Below are 25,823 nucleotides of genomic sequence, written 5' to 3'. Positions count from 1 at the left end.
TTGTGCCTCATCACTGAACTCCTCTGTTGTTTCTAATTATAAATACTAAAACTTTAAGTATTAAGTAATACATCATTTTCATGGTATGCTGTGTATGTATGTGTGAAATGTACTGCTGGAATTTAATGCAATTTTAGTTATGCTTCTGAAATAGATGAATAAATATTAACTAAGTGAAAAAAGAAGTAGTGATGTAACCATATTTATGGTTATGGAGGCATAATTTAAAAAATTCTCATTAAATGTGGTTATCACTGACAAATGAAGCTGGGGAGGGGAGCCTCTCTATTTTGACTTTTTATTACCATGGATGTCCCATTTTGAGTTTTTTCAAAATTAACATAAGCGTGTATATTATGTATTTTGTACTAACTTTTCTGTTGTAATTAACAAATGATAAATGTCACATATTTAAAGTATACAGATTGATGAGTTTTTGATAGGTGCCCCCTTGTGGCACTATCACCACAATTAAGATAAACATATTCATCACCATCACCTCCTCAAAAAAAGGGGCAGATTTCAGCTTAGCCTAAATAGTCTATATTTAGGAATTTCTGGGCTTTAATTCCCTTTGAGCTATAACATCCCTTAGTTCCAACACCTTTTTTACTTCAAAGAGTATTTTCTTTTAATAGCGATACAATGATGTTCTCTGAAGTGTGTCCTCATATTCACGTGATCCTCTTATCTATCCTGAGTAAAACCTGTGAAGCTAATAAGAACCTCCAGTGATTTTTTTTTTTAATGATGTTTTCCGTAGAACCTCTGGCATTCTATTGTATGTAATGATGATCGGATTTCAGAGTTGAGAGTGAGGAACAGATGATTCAAGCCTTCCTCAGACTGTTAGCACTGTTTGCTTTTCAAAAGTTCCATTGGTTCTCTGGGCCGTTTCCCGAATGCTCCTGCTGCACGTTTCCATGTGCAGCAGTCGGGGCTGGGCTAACGTGAGAGAGGCAACTTCTACCTCTGGGGCGGCCACATCAGGGGGTTTATTTCTGGAGTCCCAAGTGCAAATTGGAAATAGAATTCCTATAGAAACCAGATTAAAATTGTGCTTAACTAGGCTTTGTGATCCCATTAACACCGTGGCTGAGCTGTGCTCCGCGCCAGCTGTGGACGCTTTTGTGGTTTCTTGGTTCGGTTTTGTTTTGTTTCTGTGGGATGGTTTGGGAGCAGAACCACCTTTTTATATCATTGTTTCTATGGGGAAAATGTGTTCAGTATTCCAAACAGACACACAAATGAACTTTTCAAACACAGCCTGTTCACACTGTCTTGTAATAGCCCTTGACAGAAGGGGTTTGTATTTAAAATAATGTAGTTTGTCTTAGGCTAAGGGCGATAAGTTTCTCCAAATCATAGACTTGCCTGCAAATTACAAGACAAATGTGTTAGGATTGATTGGATATTGAATGAAACTTAGAGGGCAAACATGTTAGCATCGACCTGCTGGGTTTTATTTGGAGTATTACGATGTTTCTTAGAGCATGGGCTGGCGAACTTAACAGCATCTTTCACAGGTCAATAGTGATGTGTCCATGATGATGATGTTCTGTGTTTTAACTGACAGGTTTTCAGGAGGCCTGATATAAGGGTAAGGATATTTGGTTTTCAGCACATGGGCCTCCGCCTTGTGTGTCTCTGTGCTTTATCGGACACTTAGTCTATTTAGTATTCTTTGCCTTCTCACTGGTTTTATGAGTCACTCAGATCAATTCGCTCTGCTGTGTCATAGCTTTCAGTGTTCACTAGAAATGCTTTATTTGTTATGATGTTTTCATATGCGAAAAAGCCAATGTGTGTGAGGGCAGGATGCTAAAATTTGTTTCCACTGTGCAGTACTGACTTTTGTTGTGTTACAGGAATTCTGACCAAGTGGATATTCATGGCATGGGGTTTATAAGTCTAGGCCTATAGAGTCCTGTTCATTTAACCTCGTTCATCACATAATTCATGCTAGAGTATTTATTAACAAGAAAAACAACAAAGTGGTCAGTTGTCCATCCTGAGTAGGCAGTCTAAGATTTCAAGTCTTGATTACAAGATCAAGTAAGATTTCATGTTTGCATGCTGAATCCCAAAAGCAGAAGTGCTAATCTTGAAGATGAATTTAGCAAAATCAGCCCCATTTAGTATTTCTTAAAATACAGACGTAGCTGTTATAGCTAGTGGATTATAGTTTATATTTTCCTCATGATTTTCCTTCCCTTTATTTCAGAATATTCATAAAGCAAGACAAAGATTGGTAATGTGCATGCATTTAAACCTGAGTATCAGATGTTGAAAATTAACCTTGTTCCATTAAATGAAAACAATGTGGATTTTGACAGAATCATTTAGTGACTTTAGTTTTAAACTTTTAAAAATAAGCAGGTTAAATCAAATTCTTGGATTCTAGTCGGTTTATCTTTGTTTAATTTTGTTTTCACCACGTTTTCTTTTGCTCATGGGCATCATTTTCTTTCATTGATTCACATTGTTAACTACTAGTGTTTGGCTTTACACTTGCATGGACTTTTAAATGCTATGTGGGTTTTGTTTTTTTTTTTTTGGTTGTTATTTGGTCATTCATTCTTCTGTTTTTAAAAGTTTTATCAAAGAATGATTCCATTTTCTTTGTATTAAAAAAATGGAAATTTCAAAAAACTGGCTGTGTTTAACAATTTGTCCTGCTCTGAAGGGTAGCAGTACCGTGTACTAAATTCAACCTGATGATAAAGTATAAAAATATTTTAAGTAGCTATTTTATTTTACTGACAAAAATGAAAGGTGGGGAAGAGTAAATTCTTTTAAAGCTTTGCTACTTATTCACTGATTGCCTTTTAAAGAAATATAGTCCTTGGGATCAAAGTTTCTTGAAGGAAAAATATATTGATGCTAAATTTTAATATTTTCAGCCTCAGAGACTTGATATAACTTTTAAAAGGGGTTATAATTTTGTCATCTTCAATATTCATGCTCATTATACCACAGGCTAAACTAAAAGTCCAAGTTTTTACTGTTTCAAAAACTCATTCTATAAAGAAATTAAGAACAGTAATACATGTAAAGATATTGGAAAATTTAGATAAAGATATGTGATATTTTAGCTATTTTTTGAAGCACGTTGATACTGTAATTAGAAAGATTTAATATGATTTTGAGTCATAAATCACAGTATTTAATTAGCAATAAGCAATAAGTAACAGAGCATTTGTATGTATCTGCATATGTATGACCCCAGCATGTGATATGCACATGTGCATGTGTGGAAATGTTGTTAATTCCAGTGGCATTGACCTCTGGGCAACATAATAGTTCCTTTTAAAAACACATGTCTACGAACCGCCTTTGGATTTTGGCTGGATTTTGGTCGCTGCCTGGTCTCTGTGGTCTGTTTTCTTTTTTATGAGCATGTTATGCATCTGTGATTTTGATTCTTTGCTGTACGCTGCAGTATTGCTTGATTTTAAAAAGACAGTACATTCTGTGTAACCCATGATGTTTGTTGCTTTTCATTTTACACCCCAACACAAACACAGAGTAGATACTCCATTTTAGGCTGAGGATGCTATAGATGGCCTCCATGTTCTTTCCTTAACTCCAAGGGGGAAAATGTTGGGATTTGCAAAACCATGAAAGGTGTGTTACATGCTTACTGTCTCTTTAAGAAAGAACTTCTGTCCTTTCACCTGTCTGTTTGCACGTGTTTCTCTCCCCCCGCCCCTTTGCCTTTTCTTGTCCATGCACCTGGTGCTGTGCAGGAGATTCAGGAAGAACACAATGGCTACCCTTCTGAAGCTGAAGCTGATCAGGTGGCAAGTTGTACATGTTCATCTGTTTGTAGTTACAGACCGTGCATTTAGAAGCCATTTCATACTAGATTTCTAGGCAACCAGCAAATGCTTTTTCCACTACAGTAGCACTCTCCTGTCCAAGTTTGGTAGATTCCATTATGACATTATTTGCAAAAATTGGTTTATCCAACATTTTGTCAACCAGAAATTTGTTCATCTCTGCCTCTCAGTTTTCCCAAGTAGATTTACTGATGGGAATAATGAGCCTCAGTCACAACACGATTCTGTAGCGCCTTCACAAAGACTTAGAGGGGCAGATGCACACACTCAGGGTGCTCCTCAAGGGTGCAGACTTTGCTTTATTCAAATTTGCAAGGTCTGTACCCAGCACAGCACCTAGCATGCTGTAGGTGTTTATGGAATGAGTTCCATGTATTTTGTAGAAGAAAAAAAAAAATCATTCATCGAGGTTTCTTCAGTACTTACTCTTTGCTCACTACCTCTGGACTCTGGAGAGATTTAATGTAGCAGAGTTTTTCCCAAAGCTTATGTAGAAACTGAGTATATGAAACCTCTAGAGGAGCTGCTCCAGGGAAGCATGGCAAACTCCCAGTGCTCAGCTGTCCCTTTGCCCAGCCCACCCTCCTTTGGTGACCTTGGAAGTACTTTGCAGAGGCCCATTTGAAAACCACTGCTTTCGGCAGGCAACTGTTACAGAAACTATCCACCCAGCAGCCTGGGTTCAAGAGGAGAAGGCAGTGGAGAGCCAGCAAGTTGGTGACCTTATGGGTCACCAGCAGAGGTCTGGGCTAAGATCATCAGAGAGAATTCCTCAACCGGGCAACACTTGGAGCAGAGGCCCCAAGAGGGCTGGGTGTATTCACGAGACATATTTTATCCATAAGAACATTCCTCTTTGATGATGTACATGGGTTGGATAAATCAAGGGTCAAATCATGTCCTGTGCAACTTGGAAGTTGCAGTCAAAGCTTAATATAGCACAAGTGTGCGTCCTATCTCCTAACACCGGCTTTTTAGAGGGAATCTACTGTCCTCACAAAACAATGAGGCTTTAAGATCCATTCTCCTCTCGAATTCCTATGCTAAAGCTGAATGTCTTTCCTGTACACAGTGAACTTTTTATAGGGAGATCTGAAGCAGTGGGATCAATGATTTGTTTTATTCTGATAGTTGCCTTTTCATCATGTACAAAGCACGTCCCAGATTTAACTATTTTTAGTGAGAGGTTTGTCTCTATCCCATCAACACGTTTCATGCCTCATATAAATGCACGAATATTTCACGCCAGATTTAACGTGACTGTTAGAAGAGAAACCTTTGATCCCTAGCCTCTATCTTGAGAGTCTTGTACATTCTCAAAATGGTCCAGTCACTGCTGCCTCCCATCAATGGCATCTTATTAGTTAGTCCTGGGTTGAGGACTTGAAAGTGTGTGAAGTGACTTGCTATAAAGTGAATCAGACTTTCCCCCACCTCTTCCAAATTCAGTTGATTAGAACAGCTTGCTTTAGTAAATATATTTAAAAATAACCTATTCCCATTTATTTTTGAATATCAGTTAACGATTTTAAGTGTATATGATAATATTTAGCCATTAAAATAAGCTTTAAAAGTGTAACATTTGAAGTTATTTAAAACTTGAATATTGATTAAAATTGCTTTCTCACTTTGTAACTATATTATAAAATCAGTCACTAGGTTAGGCAATAAATTAAAGAAAGCAGACTTTCAAAATAAGGCTTCTGTGAAGATTGGTGATTTTTAGTGTTTCTAAAACTGGACATTGAAAAGTATAAATATTGGTTTATGCTTTATTGTGTCAAAGCTGTATTTCCAAAACAGGTATGAGTATAAATGTATCCACAAACATTCTCTGTGTCCCCTTTAACAGTTTTCTGCATCCCTAAAAATGTTGGTTGAGAAGTGTCTTAAAAACCAATCTGGACTAAAAGTTTAAACTGAGTAAAATTGCTTGGAGGTGATGATGAACACTAGGAGGAGGAGGAACTGTGTCATTTTGTGCCCTCCCCAAACAAATATCATTTGATCAACATTTAGCATTGAATTTGCTCTTTATATTTTGACATTTTCCCTTCTTATTTTATAAAATTGGATGAACCTACTATATATAGTGTTTTTAAGTGGTCCTTTAAGACCCTTTATAAAATATATTGAAGTATTCTTATAACTTGGAGAAGGAAATGGCAATCCACTCCAGTACTATTGCCTGGAAAATCCTATGGACAGAGGAGCCTGGTAGGCTACAGTCTCTGGGGTCGCAAAGAGTCGGATACGACTGAGCGACTTCACTTACTTATTCTTATAACTGTGAAAAATAATTATTTTGAATTTTCAATAATTTTGACTAGAATTATAAAAGATACCAGTTTTAGTATTTTGCTTCATAAAATTATGTTGAAAACTTAGGACTATCTACTCTGTTTTCTGCCCAACACTAGTGACCTCCTGATGTTAACAGGTACTTTTTGGAGAAAGCAGCCCCTGATGGACGAGGTAGGGGAAATGCAGCATACTCTAGCGCCCTCTGGCGGATTCGGCCTGCATTAACATGCTAAAGATTTGTCTCACTAAAAAAAAAAAAAAAAGAACCCAGCTAAACTTGTTTCCTTTAACCCAGCATTTCCCAAACTTTTCCAAATAAGTCCTGTTTGCATCTCTTGGGAATTTAGTGCTCTATGAAACACAGCTTGGGAATTGCTGAGGTTTTGAAAACCTTACTCTTATTCATGACACATTATGTCAGAGATGCCTGGAGAAAGTGATCAGTTTTCTTGGCAGTATCTGACAAGGTGGCAGTACCTTGGAATACGCACGAAGTTCAGGCTGTGGTCCCTAGATTTGTAGTTCAAGAACATCATTTTCTCAGCTCCCCTGAGTTATCTGGTGCTATCCAACCAGGCTTGCCAGAGACTGGCTCTATTGGTTCATAGTGCCAATCTGGACATTTAGAAATGTGGGCATGTATCCTTCCAGCCATCCAAGACATCCTTTTCCTGGTGATATTGTAACAGGAAGCCTGAGACCTCTTTAGGAATTTGCTCGGTAAGCGTGGAATCAGCAGTGTGAACTGACTGGGGAGAAAAGCCTGATGAACAACACAGCCTGCTCCACAGGAGTGGATGAAATGCTCTTGTCTGCCAGATGAGGGCGCACTCTCGTGGCCTGTATACACACTGACAAGCATGCTCGCCTGTCCTCCCTCCTGCGCGTTGTGCAGCTGCAGGAAGCTGGGTTGGAGTAGGGAAGCTTTCTTATTTTATAAAATAAGGCTTTATAAAGTAGGGCTTTCCTTAGTAATAGACCCTCCCTGCTTTCTTAAATTAGACTTTGGGGGGTTTCCCACACACTCTCATAGCTGAGCCATTTCTACAGCTGCTTAAGCATCTGCATCTAATGATTTTATTTGTACTAGTTTCACGCTCAGAAGGTAACCTTTTTTGACCTTACTTCCAAATTCTGGAGGCACCTTGTAATAGCTGTCTGTGTAGTGATTACAGTATCTATCTGTCATGTCAAACCATCTCTGTATTAATGCTTTCTAACTGTGAACTTTAAGTATGTGTAACAATTTGTTCGACTATGCAGCATGGTGTCCTGTGATGCAGAGCTTTGAAATTGTCTTGTAAGGGGAGGGGGGCATACATTTTGCACGCTTCTGTAGCCTCGTAGCAAGAGCACAGAGCACTACCATTCTTCCCAGGTCTACAGATGGAAAGGGAGATTTACTCATGTTTGGTTTCTTGCCAGGCTCTAAGGGATGGAAATAAGCTGGCACAGATGGAAGAAGCGCCACTTTTACCAGGAGAATCAATCAAGGCCATTGGTAAGTTTAACGAGTACATTTTGCTTATGGAGATCCGTAAAATGACATGGCACATTACTCGTAAGCACAGGTGATGTATGTGCTGGAGATCAGCCAGATCCATTTAATTTGGGGACAAATGGATGAGACCTTGTCCTTCTTCATGTCATCATGACCCTAAGAGACAAGGGCCTATAGAGGATCCCTTGAAGCTCCAAGCGAGTCTTGGGTGGCAGTACCAACTTTGCCCCATGAACTGAGGCAGGTGAGACTCTCACGGTGATGTCAGTTTGATGATTTGTTGGAAGCCTTCACTAGAAGGAAAAGGTCCTGAAGGATGATCCACATCATACTTTCAATGGCAATTTAGAGAACTTGGCAAAGAAATTTTAGTGGCTTTTAAGAGTCCAGAAAGTACAATTTTAGTGCAGGAAAAGGGCATGTGTGCCCACCCTGGTTTATAAGGGCAGAGGCCTGCAGTGGATGGCTAGGCATTTCAGCTGGCAGTCCACTGTGCCAGGCTGGGTGGGAGGGCAGCCAGATGGGACCACTTCACCTCACGATTGCCAGGGTTAGGGTTGACAGCCTGGTTTGTGAGGCTCGGTGTCGCCTTCTTCCCTCCTGGCTCCCTCCCAAAGGCACGTGCCCAGTCCTGGAGCATGGTCATGTTGTGTTTGAGTAGCTGGGCTCTCCTGCCAGGACCTTCACACACATTATTCCTCTGTGATAGCCTACTCTTGGCTCTGGGCTCTGTTCATCCCAACCTGAGTTTTGAAACGGTTTCTCTCTTGGGCTTCAGGAACTTCATCCACTCCTGGTGCTCCACTGGCCTCTCTGGCCTTTTGTCCTCTGGGAGCGTTTCTAGCCCTGCATCTGTGTTGTTTTGGGAATGATGGGACTAAAATGCAGAGTTAATTCTGTTATGCCTCTCCTACTCCAGACAAACAGACTACACAGATTTAAAGTGAATGTGAAGAGTTTTGACACGTTTATACACCTGGGAAAGCACCATCACAGTCAAGATAATGAACATACTTATTACCTCCCAGAAGTTTCCTTAGGGCCCTTTATAATCCCTCTCACCCATGCCTTCTTCCCCTTTCCCAAGCTCTAGAGGGTTGTTGATATTTTCTAGAGTTTTATAGAAATGGCATCATTGAGTATGTCTTTATGTCTGCTTATCTCATTCTGCTTAATTATTGTGATATTCACCCATATTGTGAGTGCTGTGGTCAGCAGTCATTCCTTTTCATTGCTGAGTCGTATTCCATTGTGTGGATACATCACAGCGTGCTGATCTGTTCACCTATTGACAGACACTTGGGTGTTTTCTGTTGTTTGGCTATTGCAAATAATACTGCCATGAACTCTGATGAACAGGTCATCTCTGGCCTCGTGTCCCATCGTCCTCATGCACCCTTGGACCCAGCCACACTAACCTCTGGCAACTTGTTGACCTCTCCTCCCTTCCCCTTCCCCAGCCTCCCTGCTGAATTAAGTCATTCCTTTACTGACCTCTTATCACATCAAGTCCACATGGTTCTAATAGCATTTATCAGGCTCTGTGGTGATTTTCTGTGTAGTATCCCTCAGGGGTTGGTTAGTTACCTGGTGAGTAGTAAGGAATCTTGTCATTTATACCTAGAATCCCAACAATAGAGCCACTCAGTACATAATGAGTTTTATAAAAGTTTAATATAAGTATTTTGAGAATTTGGCTGAATGACAGCTTTAGTGCTGTTATTTATCCCCTCGGATTCATCAGTAACTGTGTCCATTCTTGAGCTTTCAGTGGAATGGTACTTTTAGTGGAATAGCACTTTGGGAACATTGGGAAGATGTGGTATCTTTGTGACTGGTGTGAGCTTCCCAACATTCATAGGAGTCACATGTGTTGTTGATTTTTATATAAAGGATGTTGATATTGATATAAACATTAAGAAATATGGAAGCTGATGAAGAATTTGAAGCAAAGAACTCTTTCCCCACTTCATTGACATGGTTTTGGTTTTTGCCATCTGTAAAGCAGTTTTTTTGGAGATGCTTCGGGGGACAGTGTTTAGCTTTAGTTAGTTTTCATTAGTAGTGATTTATGAAATGTAGCCCAGGATCTTCAGAGTTTAATTAATATGTTTTTGAATGTGATTAATTTATCACTCAGGGAAAATGTGAACTCTTTGGAAAGAAATGACAAAATGTAACTTATTATGAGGCTCTTTACTTAAAACCTCATTAAGTAGCAAATCACACTTTTGTTTTAAAAATGGAATTTTGTTAGAAGATTATCCATCTATGCCTTTGTTTAAGGTAATGAAAAAATTTAATTTCCTAGAAAACTAGAATCACATATTTGTGGAAACTCATGTTAAGATTTATTGAAACACAAGCCAATGGCACTAGATGCTATTTTGGGTTTTTTCTTTCAGTGAAAGATGTCATGTATATCTGCCCATTTGTGGGAGCAGTGACTGGCACGCTGACAGTGACGGACTTTAAGATGTACTTCAAGAATGTAGAGAGAGTGAGTATTTAAAAATCAGTTTTATTTTTTACAATGCTGCAGAAGAAAGCACATAATGAAGATAGTAAAAAGTATCCTGAAATCTTACCACTCTGAGAGGAACTGAGAGTCAGTTTTAAAATGTGCCCATTTTAAGATGTGCAAGCAGATTTTGTATGTTGGGAAAAAAAAGGCCATTAAAGTAACACTTTCACGGGGGTGGGGGGTGGGGTTTAATTATACTCTTGACATCTACATCACCAAGCAGGTGATAAACCAGACCTTAGTGTCTTAGCCAGAACCGAGACGAAAATCAAAGTAGTAAGCAAACATGTTTGTAGCCAGTGAAGACTTGAATTGGAAAACTCTGTTGACTGACACTGATTGGCATTCATGTTCATCTGTGAACCCAGGACCCACATTTCGTCCTCGAAGTCCCCCTGGGAGTGATCAGCAGAGTTGAGAAGATTGGAGCACAAAGCCATGGAGACAACTCTTGTGGCATAGAGATTGTGTGCAAGGTACTGTGCAGACGGAGAGAAACTGAGATGGGGCGGCCAGCTGGAACATCCCTGGGCTCTTGGATAGTAAGAATAATTTGGACGTTAGTCGCTTAGATGTCTTCAGGACACAAACCTCTTCAACCTTTCATCAACCAATTCAGACCATTATATAAGCTGTTGAAGTAAACTGCTTCTTTTTTTTTAATTTTTATTTTATTTTTAAACTTTACAATATTGTATTAGTTTTGCCAAATATCAATATGAATCCCCCACAGGTATACCCGCGTTCCCCATCCTGAACCCTCCTCCCCCTCCCTCCCCTACCCTCCCTCTGGGTCGTCCCAGTGCACCAGCCCCAAGCATCCAGTACTGTGCATCGAACCTGGACTGGTGACTCGTTTCATACATGATATTATACATGTTTCAATGCTATTCTCCCAAATCTCCCCACCCTCTCCCTCTCCCACAGAGTCCATAAGACTGATCTATACATCGGTGTCTCTTTTGCTGTCTCGTACACAGGGTTATTGTTACAATCTTTCTAAATTCCATATATATGCGTTAGTATACTGTACTGGTGTTTTTCTTTCTGGCTTACTTCACTCTGTATAATAAGTTCCAGTTTCATCCATCTCATTAGAACTGATTCAAATGTATTCTTTTTAATGGCTGAGTAATACTCCATTGTGTATATGTACCACAGCTTTCTTATCCATTCATCTGCTGATGGACATCTAGGTTGCTTCCATGTCCTGGCTATTATAAACAGTGCTGCGATGAACATTGGGGTACACGTGTCTCTTTCCATTCTGGTTTCCTCAGTGTGTATGCCCAGCAGTGGGATTGCTGGATCATAAGGCAGTTCTATTTCCAGTTTTTTAAGGAATCTCCACACTGTTCTCCATAGTGGCTGTACTAGTTTGCATTCCCACCAACAGTGTAAGAGAGTTCCCTTTTCTCCACACCCTCTCCAGCATTTATTGCTTGTAGACTTTTGGATCGCAGCCATTCTGACTGGCGTGAAATGGTACCTCATAGTGGTTTTGATTTGCATTTCTCTGATAATGAGTGATGTTGAGCATCTTTTCATGTGTTTGTTAGCCATCTGTATGTCTTCTTTGGAGAAATGTCTATTTAGTTCTTTGGCCCATTTTTTGATTGGGTTATTTATTTTACAAGCAACTCCTACAGCTCAACTCCAGAAAAATAAACTGCTTCTTTTCTGTTGAAGTGTTCCAGTTAACATGGACCTGTAACCTAGGTGGTGACATGATTTGTTACATTTCAGAGAAATCCAGTGGAAAGCAGAGATCAGTATTTTTTTTTTTGCAATTTGTCATTATAAGACTAGTTTTCAGTCAGAGACTTCCTAAAGGGACAGTGGGCATGTGTGTGCTCAGTTGCTCAGTCATGTCCTACTCTTTGTGACCCCATGGACTGTATCTTGCCAGGCTCCTCTGTCCATGGGATTTTCCAGGCAACAATACTGGAATGGGTTGCCAGTTCCTCCTCCAGGGGATCTTCCTGACCCAGGGACCAAACCCGCATCTCCTGTGTCTCCTTCATTGGCAGGTGGATTCTTTACTACTGAGCTACCCAGGAATCCCTAAAGGGACAACAATATTCATAAATTCTGTGCTTAAAAACACAGTTGAGTTTCTTGTTGGAATTTGCACCTGAGCCATGCTTAATTTTGATTTTGTCCTTTTCCTCCAATGGATTAAGTAAAATTTGTGTGACAGCTTTGGTGAGGACTAATCATTAAAGATGAACATGAATTTGAGCCAACTCTGGGTGATGGAGGACAGAGGAGCCTGGCATGCTGCAGTCCATGGGGTTGCAAAGAGTAGGATACAACTGAGCAAATGAGCAACTGAACAACGACAAAGTCATTTAAGAAACATCTTAACTGATACTTTGTTCCAATGACTTTGCCTTGTGGAATACAGTTCACTAACAACCTCACCTAAAATACCAGGCAAGAGATCCTGCCTGCAGCACCATCCAGGTCCCTTCCCAGTTTGGGGTTTGGATTAGATTCCTGCCAGTCTGTCTGCCTCCATCATATCTCTGAATGAAGCTCTTGCTGGTTGGCCCTAGACTGCAGTTGAGCCCATGTTTTCAAATAAGCCTTTACTATGCCGGCTCAGAAATCTGCTGGCTTCGTAGCATCCCTCGAGCAACACGTGGCTGTCCTCTCCTTGGGTCCATGGTGGCAGTCCTGATTCTCCAGGATTCTCCGCAGGCAGAGCAGTGGGAATCCTTTGCAGAACTTAAAGCCGAGGGTGGGGTAGGTGAGTCAATTCTGTAATTGTGGAACAGGTCATTTCCCTACTGAGAACTCTTCAGTAGCTGCCCGTTACCCTTGGGCTAGAGGGAAAACACGGAGAACCCGTGGTGTGAGCGGGCTTGCTTTCCTTGGCAGCTCCCACTCCAGCCCGCCTCCCCTTGTTCTTGCCATCCCATTCCTATAGTTGCTCCCACCCGCCTTGGACCCCGCCAACCCTTGCCACACTCAGACTCCTGGGGCTTCACACATGCTCTGTCTTTGCTGGCAATGCCTTTGCCTCTGAGCTGCTGCTGCTGCTAAGTCGCTTCAGTCATGTCTGACTCTGTGCGACCCCATAGACGGCAGCCCACCAGGCTCCCCCGTCCCTGGGAATCTCCAGGCAGGAACACTGGAGTGGGTTGCCATTTCCTTCTCCAATGCATGAAAGTGAAAAGGGAAATTGAAGTTGCTCAGTCGTGTTCGACTCTTCGCGACTCCATGGACTGCAGCCTACCAGGCTCCTCCATCCATGGGATTTTCCAGGCAAGAGTACTGGAGTGGGGTGCCATCGCCTTCTCCCTCTGAGCTGAGCAATCCTAAATAGTAAGTCAGCTCAGTCAGCAACTGGGGAGCACGTGTGTAGCCAGAGTAGCTTGGCGGGATGGCACAGCAGGAAGTTATGTCACTTAGGCAGGTGTCCTGTAGCTGCTTTCCTACGATATTTGTGTGTGTGTGTGGTCAAGGCAAGCCTTTGTGAAAAGCAGTTTTAAAATGTTCTTCAGTGTAGAATTGCCAGGACCATGCTTAAACAGCTGATATGCAATTCAAAAAGTACAAAAACTGTGTAGCAAAAAGTGTTTCTCTCCAGCCACCCTGATCCACTCTGCAGGCACCCACTGGCACTGGTTTCCATAGATGGCCTCTGCATACAAGCCTGTGTCTGAAAATGTGAATGGTCGTGTGTTACACTCATTGTTCTGCACCTTTCTTACCCCCCTCAACTATTATCTTGGAATTCCTTGCTAGCAGTACCTAATGAGCCACTTTTTGTTTTCATTAGCTCTGTAGTGTGCCATCAGTGGTACTGTAGTTCATTGACCCAGCCCTTATTTATTGATGGGCATTTAGGTTATTTCCATTCTTTCACTGTTACAAATAATACCACAGCAATACCTTCCTCACTTCCCCAATTGCTTTTGCTTTAATTTGTTTGTGGTCATATTTATTTTTGAATTCCGTGTAAGATTAAAGAATGAGATTCTTGTGTTTTAACGGAGAGTGTAGGCTTAGAAAGGTCAGGGGGTAGTGCTCAAGGCAGTCCTGGGAAGACATTGTACCCTTTGAGCCACCTTGTCGGCCTTGCTTCTGACAACTTCCACTTGGGCTTCAGGCTGACAGGTTGTGTGGCAGGGGGCTTTCAGATACTCATCTTGAGAAGCAACATTGTAATTTCTGTAAGGAAGTCACTGAGAGTCACCGTCTCTACATGACACAGAATCCTTGCTCTGAGTTCAGAGGAGAAACCTCTGTTGCATTTCTATTGATGGATGGTGCGAATTCCATAATTGACTCTTTGAGCAGCTTAAGCCAGAACTGAGTTTATGGCACACCTTTAGCACAGAAGGGCACACCACTTGATGTACCACTTTTATGTATTAACCTTACTCCTGGTTCCATCTGATGAGTTTTCCCCTCTAACACCTCCCCTTTGTTCCATTTTCCTCAATTTATTATCTTGTTGGAGGTGTTTTGTGAATTGCCTTTTGTTAGTTGGAGTAAAATGGAGTCCAGTCACCACTCGGTGTCTACCAGGGACTAGTTACAGGACACCCCCTCGCCAGCAAATACCAACATCTGGAGACATGAATGCCCAAATGTAAAATGGCATCATATTTGTATACAGTCTCTGCACATCCTCCTGTGTACTTTAGACCATCTCTACATCATTTTAAATACCTAGTGCTATGTCAGTGCTATGTAAATAGTTGCTTGACAAATTGTGTGTTTTGGAACTTTTTTCCCCAATGTTTTTAATCCATGCTTGGGTGAATTTGCGGGTATGGAGTGTGCAGATATGGAGGGCCAACTATGTTTTGTGAGAAATGAATAAAAATATTTTGTCTCTTCATACCATGGGGTCTACCTCATAGGTACTCAATACATGTTGAATAAATGAATTTTGCTAATTGTTTGACAGGATATGAGGAACTTGCGACTTGCTTATAAACAGGAAGAACAGAGTAAACTCGGGATATTTGAAAACCTCAACAAACATGCATTTCCTCTTTCCAATGGGCAGGTAAGTACATGGAAATAACCTTCTTTTTGTGTGGGTCTGAATGCCTTCGTGGCAGTCTAAAAATGTCATGTTTAGTTATTCTTTCTTCCAGAGGTTTCCTTTATCTCTTTTCTCTCTGTTGGTAACTAACATTGAGTACTTAAAGTGTGTCAGTTCTGTGTAATGATGAAGAAAACTTCAAATTTGTTGTTTTACAAAATTTTGTAGATTAAAGTAGGACTCAATACATTCAGCTCATACCTGAATGAAAAGCTTTAGTAGTGTGCCTGTGACAGCACAAAGATGCTAACATGTCTATTTTGTGCTTTTGTATCCAGACACTCTTTGCCTTCAACTATAAAGAAAAATTTCCAGTGAATGGATGGAAAGTTTATGATCCAGTATCTGAATATAAAAGACAGGTAAAGTGTGCTGCTTATCAATTGGAAAATAATAGGTTGAGCATCTTTTTCCTAAAAGGGTAGAAATGTAGTGGAGAAGGAACCTTTTACAACAAGTTGTCCATGGGCGTAACTCACCTAGTCTGTCAGTTCTTCAGCTCTGGATGCCCATTCTCCTTGCACCACACCTTCAGCTGTGCCACTGTTTGTTCTTCCTTTTTTCAGAGGGCAAATGGAGTACCAGGATGAGGGGGAGGGGTTACAAAGAAACCAGCCAGATGGTTTTTATTAGATATTCTGATAGTAAGTTGATTAGTAAGGATAAAGCAATGGCTTAAATTAGATTATGAGTAAAAGACGTGGCTATGTCAGTCCGATGGCATTTCTCTGCCTAGAAGTTCTTTAGTGCATTGTTAGTTTGAAGATATTCCAATGAGACATTATTTTCATGACATTTACTCTTGGTCTGCACCTTAGTTTTGGTACAGTGACTTTATATTCCTTTAGACATTTTAAAGAAGTTTCTGTTCCTCTAAAGGACTTCTGTGGGTACTTTTAAAGAACACTATGCTCACTTGTTATAAAAAACATGACAAGAAATACATAGGACTGGAATTCAAGTATATAATTTGCATGTTTTAGTATGTTTGGAAATCATGCTTCATTAGATTTTTTAAAAAATGAATTAGGTAGGCAATGGCTTATATAAAATAAATGTATATTTAATCTTTTAAGCAGTAATGAAAAATGAATTACAAATGGATTTTACTAGAAAATAATTGGATGTGGTTCATGCTTAGTACTTTTGAAAGTGTAAAAATATGGTCCCCACACACACCACCAACTTTCCTCTGACACCTTGCAGGGCTTGCCAAATGAAAGTTGGAAAATATCCAAAGTAAACAGTAATTATGAGCTCTGTGACACCTACCCTGCCATCATTGTTGTGCCAACTAGTGTAAAAGATGATGATCTTTCAAAAGTAGCAGCATTTCGAGCAAAAGGTAGAATCCCGGTAAGTAATAAACAATGTTATTTAGATATGAACATATACTGTATTTGGTCTAATATGGGGAAAAGCAAGTTAGAAAAAAATCTCATGAAGAAAATGGAAAGTAGAAAAAGAAGTCTATAAACCTGAACATATCTTTGATTCTCAAGAACTATCTATATAAGCATTTTGTCTGCCTGCTATGACCCCACCTGCCATGAGTTCATGTTACTAAGTACCAGAGTAACTTCAATCATGCTTTTAAAACATGGTATATGGATAGCAGAGGGCTAAGCTTGCTAATGTGCTGACAGTTTGTGTCACTGGTGTCACTGAGTCATCCTGGAGAAAATACATTCTTTCTTAGATACTGAGGGGAAGGCTGTACCTGTACTGGGAGGGCCACCATTGCAGAAAGAAATAGTAGCCAACAGGGGGTGAAGTATTTTAAAAGATTTGTTGGTATACAAAAAACCCTGCACATGTTTAGTGGATCCAGTTTGGTGAGTTTGGATATATGTGTACACTGGGGATACATATTAGGGAGGGAACCACAGTTAGGGAGGGAGTGCATGTCTTGAGCCCTGCATGTGCCATGTGGTTGACCCCAAGTGTCTTGGTCACTGGAGGAAAATGGTAGGTTTGGGGACATAGCTTTAGATTTTACAAGAGACTGTTTACTTTGTCCTCATCTGGCCACGTACACCATAGTTGAGATCCAAGTGTTAATTGCCCAAACGTGTCTGACTCTTTGTGACCCCATGGACTATAGCCCACCGGGCTCCTCTGTCCATTGGATTCTCCAGGCAAGAATACTGGAGTGGGTTGCCATGCCCTTCTCCAGGGGATCTTCCCAACTCAGGGATCAAAGCCGGGTCTCTTGCATTGCAGGCAGATTGTTTACCATCTGAGTCACAGCTGAGATTCAAAGGTGTTTTTAAATGAGGAGACAAAATCAGTCGATCAAATAGAAATGGGCTTGGTGTTAGTCACGGTTTGACTTAGTTTCTGTTTTTCTTAGAATCCTAGAATTTTAAACGCAAAGGAAATTTTTTAGAGCTCACTTAGTCAGACTCCTTTCTGCCTAACCCAAACATTGAGTCTCATGGCTACTTTCACACTGTTTCAGGCTGAACCGTCCCTTTTGACAAAAATACTAAAAGCAGGTGTGCTTAAGAACTTGGTGGCTCAGTGCTAAAGAATGTGCCTGCCAATGCAGGAGACGCAGGAGACCTGGGTTCGATCCCTGGGTTGGGAAGATCCCCTAGAGAAGAAAATGGCAACTCACTCTAATATTCTTGCCTGGAGAACTCCATGGACAGAGGAGCCTGGAGGGCTACAGTTCATGGGGTCGCAAAGAGTCAGACATGACTGAGAAACTGAGCATACACACAGGTACATTAGAGCACATCTTGGTTTCCATACTAATACTTGTTGCTTTCAAACACTAGGTGTTGTCATGGATTCATCCAGAAAGTCAGGCAACAATTACCCGTTGCAGCCAGCCGCTTGTGGGTCCCAATGATAAGCGCTGCAAGGAAGATGAGAAGTACCTGCAAACAATAATGGATGCTAATGCACAGGCTCACAAACTCATCATCTTTGATGCCCGGCAAAACAGCGTCGCCGACACAAACAAGGTACTGCAGAAGCTCTTCCTGTGAGCTGTTTCTAAAGCTTCATGCTGTTCAGATAGCCCCGTGAAGGTGGACTCCTGCGGAGCAGCCCACAGTGGGCCTCCTAGATCTCCAGCCCTCGTAAACCTGGTCTTCTCATTGCCCCTCCACAATCCTGTCTGCTGACCCAGAAAGTAAAGACCCAGAAAGAGAATGATCACCTAGAGAATCTAGTAAGCGTTTTAGTGAAAGGATTGTGAGGCCCATGGAAGTCCCTTTAACCTTTGATTACTTGACCAATTCATATCTGGCCTGAAGCTCTGTACGAATGGAGTCAGCTGTGTGAAACAAGGCACCCAGCTCCGTCCTAGCCCACCAGCTGACAGTGTGGGGCTGTGCGGCCCAGCCTCTGATGCCCTCTTTCCAATGGAAAGGCTCTGAGTGGAGTCCTTTCTATTTCCCACAGATGACTGGCTGACAGTGCAGTCCTGCTGGCAGGTCTGTGGCAGTCAGAGTCCTGGCCCTTCCATGAGGAATTTCAGGTATTGGGATGGTGCGGACAGCCCTTACCATCTCATGTTGTTGTCATTCAGCTACTCAGTCGTGTCCGATTCTTTGCGACCCCATGGACTGCAGCATGCCAGACTTCCCTGTGCTTCACCATCTCCCGGAGCTTGCTCAAACTCATGTCCACTGAGACAGTGATGCCATCCAACCATCTCATCCTCTTTTGTTCCCTTCTCCTCTCTTGCCCTCAATATTTCCCAGCATTAACTCATGCCTACCTGTAAAATGATACTCGGGTAACAAACATGTAATGAGCATGTACTAGGGAGCAGGTGCTGGGGATACTCCAGGGTAGATGAGGCAAGGTGCTCCTTGTAGGCAGAGTTCACTGTTCTGGTGGAGCTTGTGCTACTGGGCCAGGCTTCACAGAGGAGGTGGTGTCTGAGGTGGTTTTGGATGATCTGCGGCAAGACACATCTGACAAATGCCTGAGCATGTCATTTATGAAAAGGGCAAGAAGGGGAGTGCCTGAGGGCTCCCCTGCTGTGCCCCCCTCAGCAGTGCTTGGAGGTATTTGTTTCTCTTGGCAGCTTGTGGCCCTGCTTTCTTCAGTGATTATTCCATTGTTGCCCATGTCCTCCAAAAAGCCAACCTCCTGCCTCCCCATCTCACTGTCGGGAGGAGCCCTTCCCAAGACTTCAAAGAGCAAACAAGCCATCAGGTGTCCCCTTAACACATGTACTGCTGTGGGCCATACACACAAACTGCCAAGCAGCCCCCACCATGGGCCTTGGGGAAGTGGATGTCCAGCTCACATTGAGGGAGCATAGTGGTCACATGGTTGTTTGTACATGACTGTGAGCAGTCACTGCATCTCTTTAGACTGCAGTCACCTCTCTGAACTGGGAGTAACAGCATACCTCCTCCCTAGACTGCATGTGAAGGTTGTGTGGGTGCCTGTCCCTGAGAACTCATTCAGGTTAACTTCACTACTGAACTTTCAGGTCGTTTTCACTACTGACCCAGAGTAGATGGCTCCATGATCTTGGCTCTCATGACATCTCTTGCCCCAGGACCTCTCTCTCTGCAGCCTGGCCAGCTCAGCCTCCTTCCCTGCTTCCTCTCCTTCTTCCTAATTGGCAGATGGCAGCATGCCTCGAACCCAGTCTGGGTCCTCTTTTCTCCTTTGCCCAATCTCCCTGGGCCATCTCCTCCATTGCCCTGACTCAACACTGCCTCTGTGTTGAGTTTGCCCTCCAAGTTTCTCTCCCGCCCTGCTCCCTACTGAGGTCCAAATGGGATTTCCATCCCATCATCTGGTTGGTATCCCCTTTTGGTTGTCTTCCCAGGCAACAAAACCTAAGCATATCCAGACCAGCCTAAGAGGCAGGGTAGTGACAACCCTTGGCTTTGCATTCAATTACACCTGGAGTTTCCTCCTGGCTCTGCCCCTCGGTGCTTGGTAGAACCCTGAGCAAGTTACCTAACTGCTCCAGAAGCCTCTTCTGTAATGGGGGTGGGGCGGGGTGGGGTGGGTGGGGGTGACGGTGTCTCATGTAGAGGGCTGCATCAGGATGGAAATGGGGTGAGAGGAATGAACAGTGGTATCAGCTACTGAGGCGGGGAAGCTGGGAGAGGACCAGGACAAGGAGGAAGATGGACAGCACCTGAGTTCCCTCAAGGACCACAAACTCAGTGGCTTAAAACAGTGCACCTTTATCCTCATACCCTTCTGGGATCTGGCTGCGGTGCCCTCCTGAGGCTTTCTGGGGAGATCCGTTCCTTGCCTCTTCGGGCTTCTGGCAGCTCCTCTGTGCATGCGGCCATAGCACTCCAGTGCCTGCCCCTGTCTTCACAGAGCCTCCCCCTCCCTGTGTCTCTATGTCTTCTCCTCTTCTCTCTTCCAAGGATGCTTGGAATGGCAGTTAGGGCCCACCCAAGATAACCCAGGATTCTCTCTTCACCTCAAGAACCTCAATCATACCTATAAAAAAGGGGTCACATTTACAGTTGCCAGGGATTTGGTGTGTATATCTTTGTGGGGTGGGGGGAGGCATTTTTCAGCCTACTATAAAAAGTCATGCTTAATCAGTCAGGTCCCCTGGCTCCCCACAGCTGGTGAATCCAGTGACCCCTGTCGGTCTTTCTGCGTACTTCCTGTCACCACTGTAGTACTGTCCCCAGGAAACTGTGAAAAACATGATAAAAGCTATATTCATGGAGGCAATCTCTAAACATCCAACAGAGCTAGGGCAGTCCATTATGTTTTATCCCACACAAGGGATAGGAGCCGGACACCAAATTGCATGTCTAGAATGATTTCAACTCTAGTGGTGTATGTGTCTAGGAACCAGACAAGGATATTTATCTGTCCAAGGCCCCATTAGCTTGTCTATATATATCATGTCTGCAAGTAGAGATAGTTTTTCTTCTTACTTTCCAATCTCGATGTGTTTTATTTCTTCTTCTTGCCTAATTGCCTGGCAAGAACCTCAAGTACCATGTTTTGCTTTTTAGTTTTATTTTTTGGAATATCCAGTTGGCTTTATTAGGTGATTCATGAATCTGGCAGAATCCCATCTAGCAGCCAGAAGGGTACTTACTCTCTAGGACCTTGTTAAATAGAAGCAGTGAAAGCAGGAATCCTTATCATGTTCCTAATCTTAAAGGGAAAGCTTTCAGTCTTTCACACTGGGTATATTAGCTGTGGTTTTTCATACATGCCCTGTTCAGGTTAAGGAAATTCCCCTCAGTTCTTAGGTTTTTGTTGAATGATTTTATCATGAAAAACCATGAAAGGATATTGGATTTTCAGAAGCCTTTTCTGTATCAATAGGTCTGATCATGTACTTTCCCCCTTCATTCTGTGTCATGTGGTGTATTATCAACACATTGGCTGATTTTTGTATGTAGACTGATGTAGTGGTATGGATAGCATGTCCCCCAAATTCATGATCCTCTGGGACCTCAGAATGGGACCTTATTTTGAAATTGTGTCTTTGCAGATATAATTAGTTAATATGGGGTCAGACTGGATTAGGGTAAGCCTAAAATCCAATGATGTTCTCCAGTGTTCTTGCCTGGAGAATCCCAGGGACGGGGGAGCCTGGTGGCCTGCCGTCTATGGGGTCGCATGGAGTCGGACACGACTGAAGCGACTTAGCGGCAGCAAAATCCAATGATGTGTGTCCTTATAAGAAGGTCGTGTAGCGACAGTGACCCAGGGGAGATGGCCACATGACAATGAAGGCAGAGATTGGAGCCATGCAGCTACATGTCAAGTGGTCCCCAGAGTTGCCACAGACCCTGGAAGCCAGAGCCTCTGGAAGGAACTAACCCTGCCAATAACTCAATCTTGGACTTCCAGCCTCCAGAGCTGTGAGGGGATAAATGTGTCATTCTAGGGCACCTGCTTTGTGGTGCTTTGTTACTGCCACCTAGTACTGTTACTCATACAAGCCCTCACATTTCTAGGATAGCTCCTACTTGGTCATGATAAATAATTTTCTTACTATGCTGCTGGATTCAGTTTGCTGGTACTCTGTAGAGGCTCCCTTCCACCCTTTCTCCATATCATGGCCAGAGGGATTTTCTAAAGGTCCAGCTCTGGGCACCCCTAGTGCCTTGAGGCAATGACAACCAATTTCTGCACAGGGCCTCTGAAGCCTCCCAAGCTGAAGGGCCTTTCCTTCCAGCCTTGCCACACCTTTGAGGCCCACATCGCAGCTGTGGCAGCACCTTTCAGCTCCTTCAGCATATCCCAGTGCCATCTCCCAGTCTCCACGTGCACCTAACCACTGCCCCATCCTTCCAGTCACAGTGGGAACACCACTTCCCCAGGGCAGTCTCCCATGCCAGGGTGCTCTGCTCTTTCCTTTCTGTAGTCCTCAGCACACTGCCAATTCCTCCCTCAGTGTGTGTCTTGCCTCAACAGCAGGGACTGGAGGGTACTGAGCACACCTGGATCCCCAGAACTGGACCGCCACACAATAGCCACTCCCCAACTGGAACAAAAAGCTGTCGGTGGGTGGGCAGGCTCGTCTGCCCATGGGGGCCCTGATGGCAAGTGGCACTGGGTGTTGATTCAGAAGTCCTAACTTCATTACGGAGGTCAGCTTTAAGTTAGCTTTCTTCTTGGGAAAGTGAAAGGGAAGGGAAGGAATTTCTTTTTAAGCTGTTACAAGTTGAGGAGCCTGTGTGGGGAGGATACAGCTCTGGAACTCAGAAGAAGGTCAGATTGGAGGTTGAGACCGGGGCCTGGTAGCATGTCAGGTGGAGATTGCAGCCTTGGATGGGAGGGGATGAAGTTACTGAAGGAGTGTAGGTCACGGGTGCAGGAGCCTGGCACAAGAGCCCCTGAAATGCTGCCTGGGGCAGGTAGTAGAGGAACCCAGTGAAGGGAAGGGAGAGGTCCCAGATGCCAACAGATGAGTGTCAGGGGAGATTAGAGGAAGGGGTGTCTTAGTCAGCTTGGGCAGTTATAACTAAATATCATAGGCTGGGTAGCTATAAACAGTACCACTTATTTCTCAAAGCTCTGGAAGCTGGAAGTCTAAAATCAGGGTGCCAGCAGAGTTAGTGTGTGCTGAGAGCCCATGTCCTGGCTTGTAGAGAGCCATGTTCTTGCTGTGTCCTCACACCGCCAGAGCAGAAAGCGGTGAACTCTGTCCTGTCTCTTCCTAGAAGGGCGCTGTCCTGATCGTCAGGGCTTCACTTTCCTCATCTTCTAATGCAGTCCCACTGGGCATTCAGTTTGACATGGAGATTTTGGGAGGGACAAACACTCCGTCTGCAGCAGTGGGGAGCTGTGTGGCCTTTGGTGTCTGAGTATGTGGAAATCCTGTCCTGCCAGTCTCTTTGGGAGTTGGCCGCCCTCTGTGAAACTTTATATTCTCACGTGGGAATCCTCCCCACTGCCTAGGGTCTACATCTGGTGGTTGAAGAGCCTTCATTAGGCACTGAGCAGCTGGCCTGTAATCATGAAACCTGAGCCATTCTTCAGCCACCTCCTTCCCAAGGGCCATGACTCTTGTTTTTCCCTGAGGGTTGAGGCCCCGGTGCCACTGCTGTGAGCTCACTCTTGGGGACTTGGATGCCAGTGGGGACCAGTGTCCCAACATAGCTGGCTTCTCTCTAGAACCCTGCTTTGCCCCCATAGAGGGAGGGCTGGCCAGCAGGATCACGTCTTCCAGAAGTTTGAGCCTCTCCCCCCCAATTCCTGCTGGGGTATACATGGGGCCCTGTCTCGCTGTATCAGCCTGCCAGTTGTCTCACTGTTCATATTGTTTGCTGAACCCAGGGTAGGCAAGGTGTGAGTAGGGGAGCTGGAAGAAAACAAAAGGACCTGTAGGAACTGCAGACATATTTATTCTCTAATGGCGGGTGTGGTGGCCGTAGCACCAGACATGCTGTATTCTCTCATGGTTGACCTAGCAGACGCAGCCATAACATACCTACAAGGGCTTTTCAGGTGGAGCTTATATATATTTACAGAGCAAGAGTGGCCCATGGCCAAACGGGTACATAATGACACACATGCACAGTGGTATAAGTTATCTCAGCTGTTACATAACCATGTATTTACAAAATGTGGGATGAGAGCAAGAGGCTGTGGGGTGAGGCTGCCTGACCACCGCCATCTTGGCTAATTTGCTCTTTACCTACAGGTCCCTTCTCACTCTCCTTACCCTCTTCTGTCTCCAGACCTCCAGGTGCCTGCTCTCTGTCCTCACACAGAGTAGGCACTCATGCTCTATTTCTCCCATGATCCCATTTTCTGATTGTTATTTGTCTTATTTGGAGCTTTAGTAATCAGTTTTCAGGCAACCCATTGGCTTTAACTCAGTTCTCCTGGTTAACACCAGCCCTAAGCAGGTGTCCTCTGCACTCATGCACTTACTGGGTATGGGGCCTCTGCCCCAGCCTCCAGGCTCCCTTGGTGGGACCAGGTCCGAGTCATTGCCCATCTCAAGGCTCTGCATGGTAGGTGCTGAGGGAGGTCATAATACAAAGGTGCCGAGTAGTGGGTGAGGGGTGCTGAGCCTTGCACAGATTAGCTTTCATTAGATAGTTTATTTAGTTAGTATTTAATTCCCATAGTGAGCCTCTGCAGTATTTGAGGTGAGAAATCTGAGGCGCAGAGAGAAGGTGAGCTACTGGAGGAGGGGCAGGGCTGGGATGATAAAACCCACACTCCTACCACCAAGGCCTGTGCCTTGAATCCCTCAACCAGCAGCATCTTCAGTGGGTGCAAAGGGTATTGTGATGAACAACGTCACCGTGCCCCACAGGCAGGACTAGAGTCTAGGCTGCATTGTCCGCAGTGGGTGTTCAGAGAGTCTTCCGTCATTCCGTGCTGTTGTTTCCCCACCAGTCATGTTTACAGCCCCTATTCTGCACCCTCAAGCTGAGGCATGCTCCCCTGCTCCTTGCTGCCCGCCTGCCCCAGGGCCATGCCAGGACTGCTGAGCAGAACCCCAGGCTCAGGGCTGGGCTCCCCACCTCCTCCCCAGGAGTCAGGTCAGCCTGGCCCCACGCCTTTCATCCCTGACCGCTGGCTGTTTGCTTCTGCACAGAACACACCAGCCCTCGGACAGGAACTGCCCCCACCTGCCCACATCCCACTGCACCCCCCCAGCTGGAACCCACATACCACTGCACCCCATGGCCTGGAAATGAGGGTCACCTCCCCGTGGACCCCTGTGTCCTCCCCTGACTGCTGCCAGCTCTGCCCGGCCTGCTCCTATGCCAACTGGCTCCCAGGAAATCTGTCCATCTGTGCAGATAAGCCCTCCCCAGTCCCTGTCCCCTTCCGCTTGGAGCTGGCTCCACTATTCTTGTTCCCAGACTGTTTACGGTAAGGCCACCAAGTGCCTTCTTGTCAATCTCACGAGCTTTTGACGCAGTTGAGTACCCTCTCGTTTTTGAAAGACTCTCTTCCCTTTTCTCTTTATCCTCCAGTCTCCAGCTGCTCTCCTCAGTCTCGTTTGCTCTGCATTCCCTGAATGTTGGCCTTCCTCTGACCTTGACTGCTCTCTTGGCCACACACACTGGCCCTGAGCCCTGGACCCACACCCAGAGCCACCACCCAGCCCCCTCATTCATGCTGCAGAGCTATGCATCCTGCTCCCTG

The 25,823-nt window shown here is 43.9% G+C and overlaps 1 protein-coding gene across 5 annotated transcripts in view; it reads left to right on the top strand.

The window, feature by feature from the left end:
- Nucleotides 1-25,823, top strand: part of MTMR1 (myotubularin related protein 1) — a 61,238-nt gene that overhangs the window by 16,081 nt on the left and 19,334 nt on the right. For 2 of the 5 annotated variants that reach the window (XM_070366087.1, XM_070366088.1), the window contains 7 exons: nucleotides 7,572-7,647; nucleotides 10,053-10,147; nucleotides 10,540-10,647; nucleotides 15,096-15,197; nucleotides 15,515-15,598; nucleotides 16,443-16,592; nucleotides 18,020-18,208. In XM_070366087.1, the coding sequence (XP_070222188.1) occupies nucleotides 7,572-7,647; nucleotides 10,053-10,147; nucleotides 10,540-10,647; nucleotides 15,096-15,197; nucleotides 15,515-15,598; nucleotides 16,443-16,592; nucleotides 18,020-18,208 (804 nt within the window). Of the gene's footprint in view, nucleotides 1-1,576; nucleotides 1,601-2,224; nucleotides 2,252-7,571; nucleotides 7,648-10,052; nucleotides 10,148-10,539; nucleotides 10,648-15,095; nucleotides 15,198-15,514; nucleotides 15,599-16,442; nucleotides 16,593-18,019; nucleotides 18,209-25,823 lie in introns of all 5 variants that reach the window. The other 3 variants (XM_070366084.1, XM_070366085.1, XM_070366086.1) reach the window with 3 other exon arrangements.

The sequence above is a fragment of the Bos mutus genome, chromosome X (assembly GCF_027580195.1).
Source record: "Bos mutus isolate GX-2022 chromosome X, NWIPB_WYAK_1.1, whole genome shotgun sequence".
In the NCBI taxonomy this organism is placed as follows: Eukaryota; Metazoa; Chordata; class Mammalia; order Artiodactyla; family Bovidae; genus Bos; species Bos mutus.
This window is presented reverse-complemented; position numbering and strand designations above follow the sequence as displayed.